The sequence below is a fragment of the Mus caroli genome, unplaced genomic scaffold, assembly GCF_978045245.1.
Source record: "Mus caroli unplaced genomic scaffold, Mus_caroli_1 scaffold_20, whole genome shotgun sequence".
NCBI classification, from domain to species: domain Eukaryota; kingdom Metazoa; phylum Chordata; class Mammalia; order Rodentia; family Muridae; genus Mus; species Mus caroli.
The window spans coordinates 36,035,020-36,056,857 of NW_028227275.1; the positions used below are offsets into that span (position 1 = coordinate 36,035,020).

General features: G+C 43.2%; 1 protein-coding gene across 1 annotated transcript in view; it reads right to left on the bottom strand.

Moving 5' to 3' along the window:
- Positions 1–21,592, bottom strand: part of Dock8 (dedicator of cytokinesis 8) — a 204,080-nt gene extending 182,488 nt beyond the window's left edge. Inside the window, exon 1 of the mRNA XM_021151299.3 lies at positions 21,387–21,592. Coding sequence (XP_021006958.1) covers positions 21,387–21,439 — 53 coding nt within the window. The 5' untranslated portion in view covers positions 21,440–21,592. The remainder of the gene's footprint in view (positions 1–21,386) is intronic.
- Positions 21,593–21,838: the final 246 nt, after the last annotated feature.

The following is a 21,838-nucleotide window of genomic DNA, read 5'->3' on the forward strand; positions in this document are numbered from 1 at the left end:
AGACAGCTGTGCAATCTGGGCTCCATCAGGGTAATTATGGGGTTAAAGAGAAGCCTAAGAAGTTATTAAGTGTGTTCACCTGCCTCTAGGCAGGGCTGTGATTTGTTCTTCCAGACACAAAGATGTCTCCCATGGACCAAAGAGTCTCACACAAAGGGTGACTCACTGGTGTCTTTGAGGGAGTCAGTGCCACCCATTCACAGTCTTCCTGGCCATAAAATGGGTACTATGATGTGAACAGGGAAAGGTAAGACCTTCAGCTTACACCATCTGAAGGTTGTCATGGGAACAAGATCAACTTCCCCCTAGCGTATGTGATAGCAGGGACAGGATCATCTCTCCCATAGCATACATGATAGAGTAAAAGGGCCAAGCATCATGTATCATCAATCCTACTTGAGTCCTGAGATGGCCAAAGCTCAGTTCCAGACATAAGCCTCAGGAACCCTCCACCTGGTCCTCTTAGAATACTCAAGCTTCTTGTAAGGATGCTAGAAAGCTAGGTGTGATCAAGAGACCCTGGGAGATGGGGGGAGGGTGTCCAACAGTCAGAATCAAGTTCCTGGACTCCTGCAGGAGGCCATCTTCCCACTTCACCCCTGCCACCAAGTAGCTGTGACATAACTCCCCCAAACTGAAACCTGCAGAAGAGCTGTGCAGCTGGCCTGACCCAGATAGCCAGACTGCTGCAATAGGAGAAACAAAAAAAAAAAAACAGCTGTTGTTTTCATTTGCAAAACTTTAGAATGTATTAGTTTTCTAGGACAGCCACAGAAATTTACCACAAACTGGACCTAAAATGATAGACACTATTCTCTTACAGCTTTGGAGGACAACCGCTGAAACAAAGTGTCAGCCAGGCCATACCTGCTGGGAAGGTGCTACAAAGAAGCCTTCTTGCATCTGGTAGCATCTGTCTGGCATCCTTGACATTCCCTGGATTGTGGAAGGAGAGCCACTGTGCCTCAGACATCCCAATGGCTGCCTCTGAGGATCTTCCTAGGGGATACCAGTGATGGGATTTGAGACCTAGCCTAACAGGATAACTTTAGCTCAATTATATCTGAAAACACTTCTCTTTAAATCAAATGATTTCATGTTCCAGAACTCAGGACTCTTGACAGTGAAACACATGAACTCACAAGTGTGTATCAGAATAAAAAATACCGTCATTTTCTACTTCAAACATAGGAAGATATGTTTATTGGTTTTTTCTCAAGATTATTCTTATGAGTGTTTTGCCTCCGTGTATGTCTGTGTGTGACATCCATGCCTGGTGCCCAGCAAGGCCAGAAGAGGGCATTGGCTCTTGTGCTGGTTTGAACAAGAATGGCCTCCATGGGTTTATGTGTTTAAATACTTGGTCCTTAGTTAGTGGGACTGTTTGGGAAAGATTTGGAGATATGGCCTTGTTGATGGAGACATGTCACTGGGCTCTAAGGTTTCTAATGACTTGTGTCATTCCCAGTGTCCTTTCTGCCTCCTGCTTGCCAATCAAGATGTGATCTCTCAGCTGTTCTGCCACCACCGTGCTTTTGTTCTGCCATGACGGGTTCCAACCTTCTGCAACCAAAAACCCTATTAAAGACTTCCTTTTAAAAGTTGCCTTGGCCATGGTGATCTGTCAGCATACTGAGATGTAACTAAGACAGGTCCCCTGGAATTTTAGTTATAGATGATTGTGAGGTGTCGTGTGGGTTCTGGCAATCAAGCCCAGGTTCTCTGGAAGAGCAGCCAGTGTTCTTAACCACTGAGCCATCTCTCCAGACTCAGGAAGTTAAATGTAAACATAAGAAAACCAAAATGAGTACCACATTCTTAAGGGCAATGCTGTCTGTGAAGGTGTCATGTCTCAGAATCGCCTACGTAGAAGACATATAAGTAGAACGTTATGACTTGCTGTGAGAACTCTTAGGGCTGTGAAAGTAGGAGGGGGCTGTGTGGGAAGAAGGGAACAAAGAGAGGGTTACACAAGAGTGTATTGGGACAAGAAAGACAAGTGTTGCATATTTTCTTTCATGTGAAGAATATAGGTGTGTATATGAGAGAGAAAGAGACAGAGGCAGGGAAAGCAGATGTTTGAAGGGGCCCAGCAAAAGTGAAGAGAGAAGACAAGGGAAGGTAATGAGGAAATGAATGTGCGTAAAGCACAATGTTTATCATTGTACTTCATTGGAAGACGCCATCATGAAAGCCAGATTTTTTTTTTTAAAGATATATTTATTTTATTATATGTAAGTACACTGTAGCTGACTTCAGATACTCCAGAAGAAGGTGTCAGATCTTATTATGGATGGTTGTGAGCCATCATGTGGTTGCTGGGATTTGAACTCAGGACCATTGGAAGAGCCGCTTAACCGCTGAGCCATCTCTCTAGCCCAAGGCAGATTTTTTTTAAATCATTAAAATTTCTAGGATATTCTCCAATTTTTTGGTAGTGCTTTCTTCCCCCCAAGTTTTAAACAGACAAAAAACTTGGGCATTTTAGCCAAAACCCACATAAATTTTAAAAAGCTAATTAAAATATATCATCACTGGCCCATGATCATGCCCAGCATTAAAATGAAGGGAAAGCCAGGTGTAGTAGTTTACATCTTTTTTTTTTTTATTACATATTTTCCTCAATTACATTTCCAATGCTATCCCAAAAGTCCCCCATACCGCCCCCCACTTCCCTACCCTCCCATTCCCATTCTTTTGGCCCTGGCATTCCCCTATACTGGGAAAGCCAGATTTTTAAAGCCTCGATGCTAGTACAATGGCTAGCCTTCGTTACTCACTGGCCAGCATCAAGTACTCTGGGCACCTTCATCTACACCTGGTGACTTAATGGACTGAAGAGCCTCCTCCTCCTCACTCCCGCACATCCTTTCTGGGTGGTGCACTGCCTGGGTAACGCTGCAGCCTCCTTCGAGTTTCTGGTTACCATTGTCCCACTTCTTTCTGTCTGCACAGATGTTTAAAAGGAGTGGCCTCTGTCAGCTTCCTCCGTTTCCTCTGCATCGACTCAACCTCCAACCCTGTGAGACCTGACTTCCTCGAACAGTTCCTAAAACTGCTGCCTCTGGAGATTCTGAGAACCAACAAGGGAAAGCCAGTGCTCCTGCTTCACCCCTGGAATCCGGCACCTGGCCGTGCACTGCTGCGCCAGCTCCATTTCCTAGTGCCCGCACCAGTTTGCCACACCTTGGCCACACGCTTCCTCCTCTTCACAGTTCTCTTTTGGTATGGCTCGTGTTCTGAGCCCATTCCTTTTCTTTTCCTACTGTCTATCTCTAGAAGAAAAGGTATTCTGGGTGGGTGGGTGTCACAATGAAAGTCAGAAAACTTGCAGGAGTCAGTTCCTTTTATCTACCATATGAATCCTAGGGGCTGAACTCATTTCATCAGATTTGGTGGCATATGCCACCTGCTGGGCCATATCAATGGTTCCCCCCAAATGTATCTATCCTGCAGTTCCTATTCCCATCACAAAGATGACTTCCTAATCAACACTGTCCATGACTTAGGTCTTAAACATCAAGACTGTGTCTCAGACTGTCCTATGGAAATGGTGGGTCCTTCACATTCATCTGAATTGGTCAGGGAAGGATTATTAAAGAAAAGCCCTATAAGAGAAATTCAAACTTATCCTCTCAAAACTAACTTTTCAATTTAAATGATGAAAATTACAATTTCATAAATGTATCCCCATCACCTTTTTATCTCATTTGTCCATAGAGGAATCCAGATGGTATTAAATGTACAAGACTTTGAAGAAACCCTTGAGAGCATCATATCTGCATGCCCCAAATACAAGTCAAAACCTTGAACAATCTCACCTGCCAGGGATAACACTTATGACACATCTTTCTAGTCCTTATCACATGTATTCATCTGGTCATTGTCACAGAGAGATATTTAAATGTTTATTTTTCAATAAAGCAACGTCATAATATAATTTTTTACCTTTTAAAATGTTATCAGGGTCTTTTTAAATCTTTCTTTTCTTTATGAGTATAAATATATATGACATGCAGACTTTCACATGAAAATATCCAGTAACAACCTCTCTTGGATACAATAAAACTGCAGGGAATGTCAATAAACACATTAGACTTCATGTGTTCCCAATTAATTTCTGTTTTTTTTTTTTTTTTTAAACAGCATCGTGTATAGCCCAGGCTGGCCTTGAACTCCTCATTCTCCTATCTTTATGTTCCAAGTGACAGGACTACAGACGTCAGCTAAATTTCATCCCCAATTCAATTTTTAATCATCCTGTAAACCTACTTATATTCAGACATTTTCATCTCTATTAAAATTGTCAATATAGGGCTAAAGAGATGGCTCAATGGTTAAGATCACTTACTGCTCTTCCAAAGGACCTGAGTTCAATTCCCAGAAAGCACATGGTGGCTCACAACCACCTGTGATGGGATCTGATGCTCTTTTCTGGTGTGTCTGAAGATAGCTACAGTGTGGTCATATACATAAAATAAATAAATATTTTTAAATTGTCAATAAACACCTGTACAGCCAACTATGGAGATATTTTGATTCTCCTCTCAGTAAATGCCCTACACTATACCAAAAGTCAGCCCCAGCTGCCTCTTCTCTCTCCCTCCAGTCAGTTCTCTGCTGTTATCCTATCAGTTTCACCTACCCCATACCACTTCCCCCAATCTCTTTGCTTCCATTCCTTGCTGCTCTGTGTAGTAGAATGGAATTGTTTTGTTCCAAGATTGTGCAAGGTGTGTGTACATACGTGATTGCATATGCCCATATGCATGGATGCTGCAGATGTTCATGAATAAAATTAAGAGGCCACAGGTTGACACTGGGGGCTTTTTGTGTGCACGCTACACATCATAAATTGAGGCAGGATCTCTGGTTGCTAGACTGGCTAGCCAGCTTGTTCCAAAGATTCATGTCTTTGCCTCCTGTCCTACGACTACAGGAGGACCACCAGGCCTACCTAGCTTTCACTGGGGATCCGAACTTTGGCCCTCACACATGTGTAGCAAGTGCTTTGCACACTGAATCACACTCACTTCTTACTTCTATTCCACTTAATAATGCTTGGGCTTTTTTCTGCTGCCTCTTGATCTCTGTGATTCTAAGGCTGTGATTTGCATCTTATTTACTCCTCTCACCCTCCTGTTTGTCTCCAGACACACTGTACTGACTCCTGCCTGGCCTCACCCAGAGATGCTCTCTCAGATACTTTAGCTTAGGCATGCTGTAAGTCTCCATGCCTCATATGCCCTTTCATATCTTTGAATAGCCTTTAGTATAACTGACACATCATTGTTCAGTTAATGCTTCATTTATTGTCTCCTCTTTGGAATATTTCTTCTTTTTAACACAGAACCCAAACCTAGCTTATTCTCAATTCCATCCATTCTTAGAACAGTGCCAGGCATCGCCGCATCAGCATGCAGAAATGAGTGAGTGAATATACACTTAGTTGCTTCTCAAGTCCCGCTGGGTCCCTTTCAATGTCTATAAATCAGATCCCTTCTTCATCCCAAACATCTCTTCACACCAGAAGGGCCTCGGCTCCCTCACCACCCTGCTCAGGAAACCCCTGGTGCATTCTCACACTGCTCACAATCCTTCTCACCTTACCTGTTCCAAGTGTCCGCCACAGCTCTGTCCTTCAGAGCCTGGCTGAAATCTCACCTCTTCAGAAATGTGCCCTTGCACCCCAGAGGCACAGCCTCTCTCAGGCTGGGTTCTACCCTTCACCTGCATCCAGCCACACAATCCAACAGAGTCTATATTCTCTAACGTTTCATTTATGTTAGCTTGCCTGATCCGGATGAATTACAAGGAGATGTGTTGTTTTGTTTTTAAACCTCCTATAATGCCTAGAAAAATCATAAGGAATAAAAAAAAATTCTGTTGATCTGAATGAAAGAATCAAGTAGAGAACAAGATAAAATAGATAACATTTGATGGCATTAATGGTCAGTGTAGTTGCCTTTCTACGGGATACTGTGAAAACAGACAGTGATTTGGAATGAAAGATATTAGTGGATAAAACCCACCAACCATAATGGTAAAGGGAAGGGGGCGGTCTCATGTCTAGGAACAAAAGCTGCAATAGAGGCCTGAGACATTTATTTTAACTAGCAGGATATAGACTGCCGCTTTGCCAGTGGACTTTGAGCCTGAGTTGTCCCCACTCAAATAAAGGAAGGAAACTCACTGTGGTATAAATTAGTGCAGGATTGTTCAACCTGCAGGACTCCAGGCTCCTCAGTCAACCTGGGCCCAGCTGAGCATGTTCATGAGGAGTGGTTAGCTTCACTGAACATTCATGTTACACAGAAAAAGTGTGTGTGTGTGTGTGTGTATGTGAGAGAGAGAGAGAGAGAGAGAGAGAGAGAGAGAGAGAGAGAGAGAATCCTTTGGGGAAAGCATCCGTACCCATGGTCACTCCTCTGAGTTTCTCTGGTGTGAGCTGCGGTGCATCAGATAGGCCAGACATCCAGAGCGCAGGGGTGATGGTTCTGTTACCCAGGCAAAACATCCAAACAGACTGCTGAGCAGACACAAGCCCTTTGCCAACGGACAGATCTTTCTAAGTCCTAGGGCACGGAGACAAACATCTTTGCTCTGTGCTTTTAAAAACATGTATTTAAAAATAAACATGTTACTGTGATTTAGATACAGATCTCAAATGTATCATTCGGTACAGCCAGCTGAGGGAGAAATAAAAAACTTTTTTTTTTAAAAAAATATTCTGCCCAGCCACTTCAGGAAATGAGCAGCAAGATTATAATGTTAAGGACTGATTGGATAATACTATTAGGTTGCATATATTATATAAACGACTATTGTTCTTTATAATCCCACATAAAGCTGTCTTTCTGAAATCACTTTCAGAACTTCTTTTGGCATGTGTTCTCAGAACAATTTGAGAAGGCACCCCCAAACATATCCAAGACGTTATAGTTATCGCCCCTGATTGCACCTAAGGCCTCACTTAGGTGCAAGTGAGCAGGAGTGCTCCCGTGGACCTATATTCCCAAGCCCCCTTTCTCATATTTAATTCAAGCTGACAATGCATAATCTAATGGGCCTGTTTGAATGTTAATGATCACACAAAATACACTGCTTATGGATAAGCATGCATGCCTGTGTACACACACTCATTCACATGTGTACACACACACACACACACACACACACACACATCTCAGCCTCCTGAAAGTGGTCACCTGAGGGAACAGAACAGAGACTTTGCTTTTCAGTAAAAATTCCCTTTCCCTAACTTAAAATCTCCAAAGCAAAAGCAGTAAAAGGCTTGATGCTGGCAACTCTTTATTTACATCCAGAGAACTCTCAAATATTTGGTACAAAATTATCTGTACTTTCTATATTTTTGAACACTTGGGGAAAAAAAAATAGAGCTCGTTCTCCTTGTATGGAAAGTGCTCTCAGACCACTGAGTCTGCTGTTAAGATGCAGTGTTCTCTGATCTCTGCAAGGATTTCTGACAGGATTTCCAGAAATGTTTCGGGTAATGTTACTGCAGCATCCCCAGGGCCATGAACTCAGTGTTGGCTCCTTGGTAGGCACTGCATGGCCAGGACAAAGGCCAAAAGGCAAGAGAGGCTCCCTCCTCTCCTGGTTCTCAATTTTGGTTAGCATCCATGATCATGGAAGGCAAAGGCCAATGAATCACTTTTCTTCATATTTTCAGACTCTAGCATGGAACTCAATGTAGGACACCCTGTGGATGGGGTGAGTGAGTGAATGACTGGCTGGGGGGATGTATAAAACATCACACTACTTGGCCCTGGAATCACAAGACTAATTTTAAAAATTCTTTACAAACAATGCATTTTCATCATGTTTTTCCTCTCTTCCGATTCCTCCCAGACCTTCCTCACCTCCCCACCCACCCAGGGTTGCTCTCCTCTTTCAAAAAACAAAACAAGGAGCACAACAACCCCCAAATAAAAAGGAACAAGCAAGCAAAAGACTGAAAGGTCAGAAAATGCCCAAACAAAGCAGAATGAAACAAAAAGTCCACAAAAATGCCCTGATGTACAGTTGACATACCTAATGAGACTCCACCGGAGAAAACTGATTTTCAGCCTGGCAGCTGACATCAACTGCAGATCCCTTCCTGGTTAGGGGTGAGAACCTGTGTCCACTTTTCCCTCTCAGTGCTGAGACTCAGGGTGTCTTGATCCTGTGTGGACTGTCACAATCTCTGTAAGTTCATCTTTGCATCCACCCCTTGCGTCTGAAAAATCATAGTTGTGGCATTGTTTCCCCCACTATTTGATGACTCCATTCATGTTTCTCTCATATATGGATAGATTTTAGGAATTTTCTATAGTAGTGGGCTTCTTTCTACATGGTTTTTCAAATGGCCTCTGCTGTTAGCTAATATTCTCTCCTCGCCTTTCTCTCTCATCCCATCCCTACTTAATCCTTCTAGTCTAGTTTCTACTTTGTCTCTCCATAACAATATATTCTATTTTCCTTCCCTTGTGAGATCCTCTCCTCCCACCCACTCCCTTACTGGCAATTATCTTCTGTGGTTGTTCAAACCACATATTTTGAAAACTTAAAAGCTAACATCTACACGTAAGAGAAAACATGTCTTTTTGGGTCTAGGTTACCTCACTCAGGATGATTTTTTTTTTCTAGCTTCATCTATTTACCAGGAATTTCATCTGTCTTAACAGCTGACTAGCATTCCATTGTGCAAATGCTCCCCCATTTTCATTATTCACTCATCGGTCGACGTACATCTCTGCTGTCTCCAATGTCTGTTTATTGTGAATAGGGAAGCAAGAAGCCAGGATGAGCATGCATCTCTGCAGCAGAATGGAGAGTTCCAGAGTGGTTTATTGGATTTTGAGGGAGATGGATTCCCCACCTTCCTGGAGAACAGCCACACTGACTTCCACAGTGGTTGCTCCAGTTTGCACTCACAGCAGCAATGAATTAGGGTTCCCTTTCCCCTCGCTCTGGCCAGCATGCGCCAGTACTTATTTTATTGATCTTGGCCATTCTATATGGTGTAAGATAAGCTTTAAAGTAGTCATAACTTACATTTTCTTGATGGCTAAGGTGTTGAACATTTCTCTGTTTCTCAGTGATTTTCATTTCATCTTTTGAGAACTCTGTTTAGTTCTGCACCTAATTTTTAAATTGGGTCATTTGTTTTGTTCAGGGTTTTTTTTTTTTTTTTTTTTGAGTTCTTTATATATTTTAGATTCGAGACCTCTATCAGATGCATAATTGGTAAAGATCTTTTTCTAGATCTTAGGCTACTAAGATCTTAGGTCCTAGTGATGGTGTCGCTTGGCGTACAGAAGTTTTTCAGACTCATGAGGTTCTGTTTGTGAATTGTTGGTCTTAGTAGCTGTGCCATCAGTATCCTGTCAGAAAGTCTTTTCCTGTGCCAGTGAGTTCAAGTCTATTCCCCTACTTTGTCTTCTATCAGACTCAGGGTATCTGGTCTTATATTGAAGTCCTTGATCTAGTTGGACTTTTGTTCGTGGCAATAGTAAATATGCATCCATTTTCATTCTTTTGCCTGTAGCCATCCAGTGTGACTGGCAATAATTATTGAGGATGCTGTATTTTTCTCCACTGCAAACTTTTGGCTTCTTTATCAAAAAGTCCTGTGTTAACAGAGATGTGGCTTTCTGTCCGGGTCTTCCATTTTATTCCACTGATCAATATGCCTGTTTTTATGCCAATACCATGCTGGTTTTTTTATTATATCTCTGAAACAAAAAATCTGAGATGATATCATTAAAATCTGGGATGATAATACCTTCATCAGTCCTTCTATTATTCAGAAATTTTTTTAGCTGTCTTGCTTTTTTTGTGTGTGTTTCCATATGAAGTTGAAGGGTTTTTTTTTTTTTTCAGTCTTGTGTTGTAATTTTGATTAGGACTGCATTGAATCTAGACTGCTTTTAGTAGAAGACTGTTTTAAAACATTAATCCTACCCATCCATGAGAATGGGAGATCTTTCCATCTTCCAGTGTCTTCTTCAATTTCTTTCTTCAATGTCTTAAAGTTTCTATATTACAAGTTTGTCTCTATTTTGTTTCTTTAATTCCTGAGTCTTATTATTTCTTTCTGTTGTTATAAAACTTTCAGGTGTTGCTTAGTAACTAATATAAGATCTCCATGTCTTTGTGTAGGTACTTAGTGCTACGAACTTGCCTCTTAGAATTGCCTTCATTGTGTCCCATAGGTTTGGGTATGTTATGTTTTCACTGTTAATCCATTATAAAAAAAAAGTTTAATTTCCCTCTTGATTTCTGTCTTGACCCATTTTTCATTTGTTCAGTTTCCACAAATTTGTATAATTTTCTGTTATTTCTGTTTTATTAATCCAGTTTTAATCTGTGGTGTAGGATGTTATTTCAATTTCCTTATATTTGTTGATTATAAGAAATTTATTTTTGTGTGTGCTTAAGTGTGTGAGAAATACCATGCCAATACCATGCTTATATGAAACGCTCTGTACATTATCTGTCCTTTGATTTATGAAATTATTTAACTCCAACATTTCTGTTTAGGTTTTGCCCAGATGACTTGTCAGCAAGAGTGGGATACTGAAGTCATCCGCTGTCCCTGTGTGAGGTCCAACATGTGACTTTAGCTATGGTAGTGCTTCTTTTACAAACTTGGGTGCCCTTGTAATTTGGTGCGTAATCCTCTTGGATTTTCTTTTGATGAATATTTACTGTCCTTCCCTACCTCTTCTGACTAGTTTTTTATTTAGTCTATTTTATCAGATATTAGAATAGCTATATATGCTTATTTCATGAGTCCATTTTCCTGGAATACCTTTCTTCCCATGCTTTTTACTAAGGTAATATATAATATTGTAAGGTGTCTTTCTTTCTTTCTTCCTTTCTTTCTTTCTCTCTTTCTAATTTATATGAGTACACTGTTGCTGTCTTCAGACACACACCAGAAGAGGGCTTCAGATCTCATTACAGATGGTTGTGAGCCACCACGTGGTTGCTGGGAACTGAACTCAGGACCTCTGGAAGAGCAGTCAGTGTTCTTAACCACTGAGCTGGAGAGCCCTGTGGATCCTGTTTCCTAATTTCATATGTTAGTCTGTGTCCTTTCACTGGGGAATTAAGGCCATTAATTTTGACAGTTATGAATGAACAGTTTTTACTTATTCCTGCTATTTTGGTACTGTGGTGTAAGTCTCCCCCTTTTGATTTTCTGGTCTGGGATTCCTTACTCTTATGTTTTCATGGATGTGGTTAACCTCCTAGGCCGAGGTTTTCCTTCTAGTGCCTTCTATAGAGCTATGTTGGTAGAAACTGCTTAAATTTAGTTTTTTTTTATCATGTAATGTTTTTTTTTGTTCTCCATCTATCGTGACTGAAAGTTTTGCTGGACTGCCATCTATGGTCCCTTAAAGCTTGTAGAACATCCATCCAAGCCCTTCTGGCTTTCAGAGTCTCCATTGGGAAGTCTTAGACTGTGTGGCTGCTGGGGATGGGTCCCTGGTAGAAAGTGTTCTGCCAGGGAAACCCTGAGTCTGGAGCAAGAGCCTTTGTTTGTTTGTTTGTTTTATCAAGAGTCAAGAGAAAGATGGCTCAGCTGGTAAAAGCCTTTGCTGCCAAGTCTGACAACCCATGTTTGATTCCCTAGAATCCACATGGTGGCCCTCTGACCTCCACACATGTGCCATGGCACTTGAGTACCCATGTACATACATGCACAAAGACACTAAAAATAGAGATAAACATACAAAGGTGGAGAGAAAGACAGAGAGACAGAGACAAAGAGAGAGGCAGAGACAGAGACAGAGAGAGGAAGGAGAAGGAAGAGGAGGAAGAGGAAGAAGAAGGGGGAGAATAAAAGGGAATAGAAGACAAGGTCTGGGATGATGGTTCAATGGGTTGCCATGCAAGGGTGAGGAGAATTGAGACAGCCAGGAGATAGGTAGAGGCCAGGTGAGTCTCATGACCTTCCTATACTAACAATGAGTGGAAGGCAGAGACAAGGAACCCCTAGGGCAAGGTGGCTAGCCAGACTAGCCAAAATGACATGCTTGGGTTCAGTGAGAGAAAGTGACGCCTGATGTCAACCCAGAGACTACACACACATGTGCACGCATACACACACACATACACACACACACCCCAACACATGTGAACACACATAACCATACACACATACAAATGTAGAAGAAAAAGGGAGAGGGAGGAAGAGTTTGTGGTTGCTTACAGTTCTACATTTCTTAATCTATTTGTAGTTGGGCTTCAGTAAGTTTTACCTCTGTGGTGAGAGAACAATGAAAGAGGAAGCCAGGAAGATTTGAGAGGTTTCTAAGCAGAGAGAGATGTTTTGCCCCAAATTCCAACCCCACAGGAAAAGGAACACAAAAAAACATGAAAAAAAATAATCTCACATTTTCTATTCTCTCATTTCAGGGAAAACATACAATAAGTCACATGATTTGAAATCTTATTTTGTGATAGAATTTTATTTAAAATGGTTGGGGTTTATACACTCAAAGGAGATGTTGACAGAATTAAACTGTTAAGCAAAGTAAAAACCAAACCAAACAAACAGAAAACATTATTCAAGGAATAAGGTGGTAGGAAGGTGGTAGCATTTCACTGGTCATCTCGGTCAGCTCGGGTTGCACTTTAGGCAAAAAGAAGAAATGCATGACTGTTTTCATTGCTTAAAAAAGGCAAGGAGTCAGCCGGGGTGGTGGCGCATGCCTTTAATCCCAGCACTTGGGAGGCAGAGGTAGGCAGAGTTCGAGGCCAACCTGCTCTACAAAATGAGTTCCAGGACAGCCAGGGCTACACAGAGAAACCCTGTCTCAAAAACAAACAAACAAACAATCAAAAAACAAAAACAAATAAAAAACAAAACCAAAACAAAACAAAAAAAAGGCAAGGAGTCAAAAGTTAACAAGCACTTTAAAGAATGATAAACTTTTGATAAACGGTAAATGGTTCGGGTACGGTGGGATCTGAATGCAAGAAAATGAGCATTTGCAGGGCCAGAGGCGGGAGCAGAAAGTGATGTACCTATTCTAGTAGACAACATGGTAATAAAAGCATGAAGAACTAAAGCTGGCTCAGAACTAAGGCTGGGTAAGGTCCTAAAGACCTGAGTGTGGATGTTATCACCCAGGTAAAACGCCTGGCGTGATTACATGCTCCGGTAAGCCCAGGTCTAGACAGCAAGCCTAACCAAAACCAAAAAACCGAGAGCATACCAAATGTCCTTCTGGCTTCTGCATGAATAGATGGGTGCACACACAGACACAACACTGTACACACATGCATACATTCACACCAAAAAGAAAACAAACTAGAAAAAAAAAAAACCTTAAATTTTTTAAACAAGTAATTCCGCTACTAGAAATGTGGATGAGAGTATTTGCCGAAGCACAGAAACCATGCTTCAGACTGTTCTCTCAAGCTCAACTTGATCTGTAAAACTGGAAATTACCTGGGAATTACCTTAATGTCCAATAATAACTACTTTTACAAATTATAATACACATACAGTATTTATAATATAGACCTACATTGACTGCAGAGTTGTTGACACATTTTAAAGATTACAATGTAGCACACACAAGACGATTTTGTTTTTGTAAAACCTAGAAGGGAGTGTATCCAAATGTTAGCAGGTTATTACTAGTTTATGAGTGGTTGAAATGTGAGAAGTTTTATTTTTTTCTTTTTGCTTACTAGATTTTGCTACTGTACTTTTGATTTCATTTTTGAAATCTTACAAGGGAATGTGAATCAGGGAGATGCTCAGCAGGTAAAAGCACTTGCTTGCACAAGCCTGATCGGCCATGTTCAGCAAAATGCCTGCAACCCAAGGAGAAAGCCAGATGCAGTGATGCACATCTGTAATCCCAGCAGTCTTCATGTGGTGAGATGGGAGGTAGAGACAGCAGAAGCTCATGAGCCAGCTAGCCTAGAGTATACTCCGGCAGAAACAAGAGATCCCATGTTAGTAAGGCAAACAATGAGGACTGACTCCCCAAAGTTCTCCGCTGATCTTCATGCAGAGCTCGTGCAAATGCCCACACAGTGGCTTCCGCTCTGCTTGTAATTTCTGTTCTCCTTTCAGCTCCCCAAGCTGTTACTTCATTGAGTTGCACTTGGGTCCCGTGTGCATGCATGCAAACGTGTGATCTATTTGCAATGATGAATCTATACTGAAAGAATGGAGACCTGGAAGCTGGCTGTAATCATGTATGCTAATCCAAGCACATGAGTGGATGAGGCATAAAGATCATCATGAGTTCAAGGTCAACCTGGGCTATATATAAGCCTGGATGCTTATGGGACCAGGAATAGTATATGTCTCTTGCTTTAACCTGTAATAAAATTGCCTGAGATATTATTGAGTAACTGGCTGTTTGCTATTGAAAAGACTCAAGTGGCCCTGCTTCTTAAGAGTTCTCCAGCCGGGCGTGGTGGTGCACACCTTTAATCCCAGCACTTGGGAGGCAGAGGCAGGCAGATTTCTGAGTTAAAAAAAAAAAAAAAAGAGTTCTCCAGCAAGAGGACCAGTAGGGTTACCTACCTCCTGACTTTTCGTGCCCCTGTTAAAGAAGATGAAAACCAGATGGTTTGTGACATCATCCCATCCGTTCTCTAGCTCTGTGTGGAGAGCTGAGATAGGAGACCTTGTCTCTGAGCTCTGCCTCTCTCCCTGGGGAGCCACATGATGCTTAGTATCCTCTCCATTAGCCAATAGGCACATAAAACCTCCATTCCCTCCATTCACAAAAGCATGTGAAGGGTCCTCTGCAAGACAGGTACTGGCTCTTAACTACTGAGTATTTCTCCAGCCCTGAGTTGTTGCTTTTCTTTAAACTTTGTTTTATTGAATATTATTATTGTGTATATGTATGTGTGGGTGAGGGGTGCAGGCATGATACCAGAGGACAACTTTATGGAGTCAGTTCTTTCCTTCCACCTCTGTCTTAGTTAGGGTTTTACTGCTGTGAACAGACACCATGACCAAGGCAAGTCTTATAAAAAACATTTAATTGGGGTTGGCTTACAGGTTTAGAGGTTCAGTCCATTATCATCAAGGTGGGAGCATGGCAGTATCCAGGCAGGCATGGTGCAGGAGGAGCTGAGAGTTCTATGTCTTCATCCAAAAGCTGCTAGTAGAGACTGACTTCCAGGCAACTAGGGTGAGGATCTTATACCCACACCCACAGTGACACACCCATTCCAACCAGGTCACACCTAATCCAACAAGGCCACTCCCTGGTCCAAGGATATACAAACCATCACTTCCACTCCCTGGTCCCCATAGACTTGTTCAAAAGCATGAGTCTATGGGGGCCATACTTAAACATAGCATAATACAAAATGCATTTAGTCCAACTTTCAAAGTCCTCATAGTCAAGGACTCTTCTGAGATTCATTCAACTTAATTAACTGTAATCCTCAAATCTCCTTCCACCTCCATGTGGGTTCTGGGCATCAAATGCAAGTCCCTTGAACAGCAAGACCCTTTACCACTGAGCCGTCTCCCCATCCCTCCTCTGTTTGTCTCTGTCTGCCTCTGTCTCCCCCCCCCCCCATCCCCACCTCTCTCTCTCAGAACTGGGCTTGGTACATGCTGAACAGGTGCTCTGTCAAAGAACCATATCCCCAGCCCTCTTTTTACATTTTATTTTGAGACAGAGTCCAAGTTGCAGAGGCTAAATTTGGTCTTGTGATTCTCCTGCCTCAGCCTCCCAAAGAGCTTGATTTACAGGTTTTGGTACCTTGGGGTTATCGTTGAATGAAACCTTTATGTAACTTTATTCTTTCTTAGCATCTGGTTTTATCTTGTATAAAAATCATCCCAATGATGAGTGGTATACTTTATGTTTTGTTCTACTTAAAAATTTTTAATTGTATGATATCATGTGTGTGTGTGTGTGAGTGTGTGTGTGTGTGTGAGTGAGTGTGTGTGTGTGAGTGAGTGTGTGTGTGTGTGAGTGCGTGTGTGTGTGAGTGTGTGTGAGTGTGTAAGTATGTGTGCATGTGTGTGTGTGTGTGTGTGTGAGTGTGTGTGTGAGTGTGTGTGTGTGTGAACATGGGTGCGTGTCTATGACAAATGTGTAAAGGTCAGAGGATGACATTGGGGAATTATTCTCTCTCTCCATCAAGGGACAGTTCCTATGTTGTCAGGCAAGTTCTTTTACCAGCTAAGCCATCTGACTGGCATGTCTTTCTCTTTTTAGAAAATTATAATTTTTAACTGTTTTAGTTTAATTATTAACAAATAATTACTACATATTTGTTGAGTACGGTGTGGTATTTCAATATATGTACAATGTGCACTCATCAAATCAATAATAAGCATTTTCAACTGTTCTCATTTCATTATTATAATAATTTTCTTTGTGAGAATTTTATATATTTGTACAATAAACTATGATCACAGCCATTCATTTCCCTCCTCCCACTCTCCTCATATCCCCTCAACACGTTCCCCCTCCAATCCCATGTGTTTCTTTTTTTAATTGCACTAAATCCAATTAGTGCCACCCACATGTACATGGGTGTGGGGTCACCCACTAGTGTATAGGAAACAACCTCAAGAAAGAATGATTCTCCCTGCTCCAGCAGGTATCAGCTGCCGCTAGCTCCTCATTAAGGGATGGGCACTGGAGAGCCCCTCCCTCACTAGTGCCGGAATCCTGGCTGTCTGGCACAGTACTTAGTAGATAGTAAATATTGTTACTTCTTTATTTTAAAGGAAAACCAAGACACATCATGGTATAGTGAGTAGGAGGGCAGGATTCTGGAGACAGACTGCCTGAATATAAATCTGGCCTTAATTAGCTGTGTGATATCAAAATGTGAATAGCTTGCTTGTGTTCTGTTTCCCCACTTATAAATGAAGGCAGTAATTGTTCCTAATTCATAGAAGTGGATGAATGGCGATATAAACATTTAGATTCACATCTGCCGCATAGTAAGTGTGGTAGTTTGAAATGAGAAATGCTTCCCACAAGCTTAAGTGTTTGAACACTTGATTCCCCTGTTAGGGAGGTAGTGTAAGCTAGCTATAGGAGGCTTGTCACTTGGGGCAAACTTGAAAGCTTAAAGCCTTGGCCCATTTCTAGACTGCTGTTTCTGTTTGCAGTTTGCAGTTGAAGATATGCCCTCTCGGCTTCCTGCTCTGACAGCTTGTTGCCTTGCCTCCCGCTCCCCCTTTATGGACTCTCTCTCTGGAACCGTAAGCCAAACTAAATTCTTTCTTCTGTATGTAAGTTGCTTTGGGTCATGATATCTTGTCACGGCCACAGAAAAGTTAACTAATACAGTAAGAAATATAAAAGTGCAAGTCTTACAATCTACTTATTTCCATCCTAGGTGTCCAGGGCTTACAACAGTTTATGATTTTCCTTTATTTATCTAGAGTTCTTGTTTTACTTTCACGTTTGATCAAGTTCTATACTTATTCTGGGTTTGACAGAAACAAGAAGGCTGAGATATGGCTCAGTGGTAAAACATTTGCCTACCGTGCAGATGGCCCTAGCTTTAATACCCAACACTGCATAAGAGGAATAAGAATATCAAGGTCTTATCTGATGAATCTTCACAGCATTAGTAATGATTTCCAGCATCTACAAAAGCAGCCTATTCCAGCCATCAAAGAGGTCGCTCATTGACAAGGGAATGTTCCTTAAAGGAATATGATACATCTGATAATAGCAGTTCCTAAAAATCCCAAACACAACCATTGTTGTGACTACCTTGTTCAGATCTAGTCTTTCTTCCTCGTGACAATCAGGGAAGAACTAAAGTCAAGAGCAATGCATCTTAGCCTACCAGACATTCCAAGTCAGAACAATTCAGCGGTAGAGTCTTGTCTTTTAGCTCCCTGAGTTACTGGTTCTAGAAAAATGTTTCGAAATATCCAACCGGAGTTACAGTCACACTAGATGCTCCTAGCATGTCCTCCCTGATGATACCCAGCATGTGAATATACGGTTCTGAGAGCACCAGAGAGTCAGAACAACCATGGCGAGACAGCTGCTGCCAGCATTGACGACTTCCTCTGGCTTTGGCGCTGGCCCTGCACTGGGCAATGCTGCTTGCAAGAAGCCACAGAAATTTGCATGCAGTGGGGAACATTTTTCACAGACTGTATGTAAGACACTGCTCATTCCTCTGTAGGGCCCAGAGCCAAGCTCTTTGAAACTGTTAATTTTTAATATGTCACATTACAATATTTCATTAATAGAAAGAACAAATGTCTTAAAGAATATCATTGTTAAATAGAAAGATGAAAATATGAAAGTGTACTAAGAGTCCTGATGGCCACCTTTCCACACAGTCTTACTTTTGGAATCGGATTTATTTTAAAAACCAATAGACACTCATGTAGGTAAAAAAAAAAAAAAAAGGGTTTTTTCCATGTTTTACACTGCTGAACAGCACCTTGTTGACCTAGCAGGTACTGCTCAGAAGCAGAGCTGTCAATGCTGTTTCCAGAAATGATTTTTTTAAAGTTAACTCTTTGCTTTTAAAGGAAATTCTTAAAACACGTAGATCAAAATAGCACAGGCCTAATGCCGAGGGCCAATGTAAGGGCCATCTGTAGTCCCGGCTGCCATTGTGGACCACGGTCTTTATAAATTACACAGCCTTGTGCAACTACACCCCGGGCTTCACTTTCCCCTTCTTTCAAGTTTCATTTCTCTCTCCAGAGTAAAAACATCTCCAGCTTAGCGGAGGAAAAGGTTTATTTGGTTTACAATTTCATGTCCCAGTGCATCATTTTGGGGGAAGTCAAAACAAAAATTCAAGCAGCTAATCGTATCCACAGCCAAGCGCTGAAGAAGCCCCACACACCCTGGCTTGCTCAAGTCCTCTTTCCTCACTCTTCTGCAGCTTAGGATCAAGCTTGTGAAATGGCACTGCCCATGTGGGCTATGTCTTCCCTCCATCAAACAACAATGAAGAGAATCTAACAGAGACAGGTCCACAGGCAAACCCGATGCCGACAGCCCATCATTTCTGACTCTCCTCCCAGGTGACTCTGGATTGTGTCAAGTGGACAATGAAAGCTGACCACATCTGTCCAGGACGACTGAGCGTCCTAAGGTTTTGATAGCACATCTGCAAGTCAGTATTCAGCCTTTAAGTGCCGGGTTTGAGTGTTATAGCCACACCAAATACATTCTCAGAAATCCACTCTGTTTATACCAGCCAAGTCCTCAGTGTAACTCTTGCTCCCAATACACAAAGTGGCTTACAGGGGGGAAACAAAACTCTTTTTAAAAAGAAAAATACAATGTATACTCTTTCCAGAAGATTAGAAAGCATACTTTTCTTTCCTAAATGGGTACTTCTTGGAACATTTGGCACTGTGTTGCACATGTGAGAGACATAACCTCAAGAAAGCTGCAGGTGGCCACTGGCATCCCCATACCCAGCCCCAAATGGCCTATGCCTGGAAAATAGTCCAACTTCAGCTGCCCTTGGTACTTTGTCTTCGTAGGTTCTGAAGTATCATCTCAGATTTGATGATATTAGAGATGGCAATGACCACGATGAAGCTAGCAGTACTGACGTGTCAGCTAGCAGCTATTTAACATTCATTCTGAGCCAGGCATCATAAGCGCGCTGTCTCTACTCTACTCAGTCCTCCTAACAGTCAGAAGAGGGAGAAACTAGGGTCGGATACTGGTTATTCCCACTGACACAAAAGCCGGGCATGGCGGTACACAGTTGCAACCCTGGCAATCACAAAGTTGAAGCAGGTCAAGTGCTGGGAGTTCAAGGCCAGTTTGTGAAACAAAGTGAGAGACCTTGGAGAGACAGAAAGAGGGGGAGGAGGGAGGAGACCAAACATGAGAAAAATATAAAATGTGTATGCCCAATGGGATATAGTTAGTTTGCAGCAAAACTTTGTAAGGAAATTTGAATGTAGCCTGGTTCTTGGTTTTTCTAACACTGTTTTGCCTGGGTGGTTGCTTCTGTTTTGTTTCCCTGTTGCAAGGTCTCTGTATGCAGCCTAGACTGGCATCCAGCTTGTGATCCTCTTGTCGAAGCCTCCTGAGGGCTGGGATGATGGGTAAGTCTACCACTTCTGGCTAAGGACCTTAATCCTCGACCCTTGGGTTATACCAACCCCGCAGCTCCTTGCAAGAGCGTCTCTAGGCTTGCGCTAGGTCCCAGACAGTCACTTCAGATCAGTGTCACCCCTCCTGAATCCCTAACAGCTTCCTGCCCTTGTTCCTTGTTTCCTGGCTTTTTTTCTTTCTCATGACAGGGACAAAGAGAGAAGTGGGGAAGCAACGATGACAGCCATCAAAACTTCCTATGCCCTTACGGCCCCACTGCAGCCAGGACAGCCTGATGAGGGGAAAGGCTCCGATAGGAAGACTGTGACTTATGATATAGTTACCCTTTAGCATTTGTATACAGTCCACATTAATAATTAAACTAATTGGACAGATGAAGTAGTGAAGGAAGTGAAAGGTCTTGCTCACAACTGCACAGTGAAACTCCACTGGCCCTCTGTGGTCCTTACCGCTCACTATTCAAGGATGGTGATTCCTAGTGACTTCACTTTCTCTCACTAGCAGCCCAGAGATGAATTACTGTGGGTCAACTTCCCACATGCAAAAACAAACAAACAAACAAACAAACAAGAACAAGAAAAAAAAAAAACCACCAACCCTGGAAGTCCTCCAGAGCGCTGCCCTTCCACATTATCTTTTAGCCAGACAGTCTAGATTTCCCAGGTCAAGGCAAAAATGCCCCCTTGAATACTTGTCAGCAGTTTTCAGGGGAGGAAACGCCGCCGCTCGAGAACTTTATGAGCAGTCAATTCACAGAGATGTGGCGTGCAGCTCTGTTTATAAATTGGAAATCCCTGTGTCCTTCACTTTGCTAGAGTGCTAGAAATCTTTAAACGTCAGCTACAGCTCAGTCCCTTTCGCTTATTTAAAGGAGGAATTTTTTTAAAAATCCTTTTTTCCACTTCAGGGTTGGCTCCTTTTGGACCAAGGTATAAAAATAGCGCTGCCATCCAAAGCCAAGATGGCTTTTGGAAAGAGGGGGTTGAAAGAGCCCTAACCCTGGACCACGGACCGATCTGCTTCAAAGCAGGGCTGATTTTCAGCCACTTAGCGTCTTTCCGCTGTCTCCGGACTGGAAGGAAGGCGCAATTTGTTAAGCCAAGTCCGGGCGCGCGGCCCCGCGCTCCAGGTCGGCCCACCTGTCTCAGAACGGCGAGGGCGGCGGGAGCCAAGCGGGGTTGGGGAGGTGGCGCAAGACGCTGGTCCGGACAGCGGCGCGGGTGACAAGAGGACGGGAATGAGTGGCCACGGGGACCGGCGCGCCCCGCCGCGGACTGGCCGGGAACCGCGCCGTCTTACCTGTTGATCTTGAGCGCGAAGGCGCGGCGCTCAGCGCTCGGCAGCGTGGCCATGACGCTCGCGCGCGGTTCTACGGCTTCGGGGCTCGCGGGGCTGCGGGGGGACGGGACCCGAACGCACAGCCGCTGCAGAGCCCGGCGCGCCGGGCGCCAACCTCATCTGTCAGCCGCGCCGGGGAAACTTCCGCATTTCCACCTTGGCCGCGCAGCTCCCGGGGGGAGGGCTCTGCTCCCTCCGCCGCCCGCGGCGCCGCCCGGCCTGGCACGCACCGAGCGCTTAGCGAGGGCGTGGACGCCGCGCCGAGCCGCGCTCCGGATACTCTGAGTCGCCGGCCGCAGGCGCGCGTTTCCCCCGCCGCTGACCCCGGACCGACGGGCACGGTGGCCGCGGAGCGCGGATCGCGAGAGCTGGCCGGAAACGCCGGCGGCCGGAGCCAGAGGGCGACTGGGGCA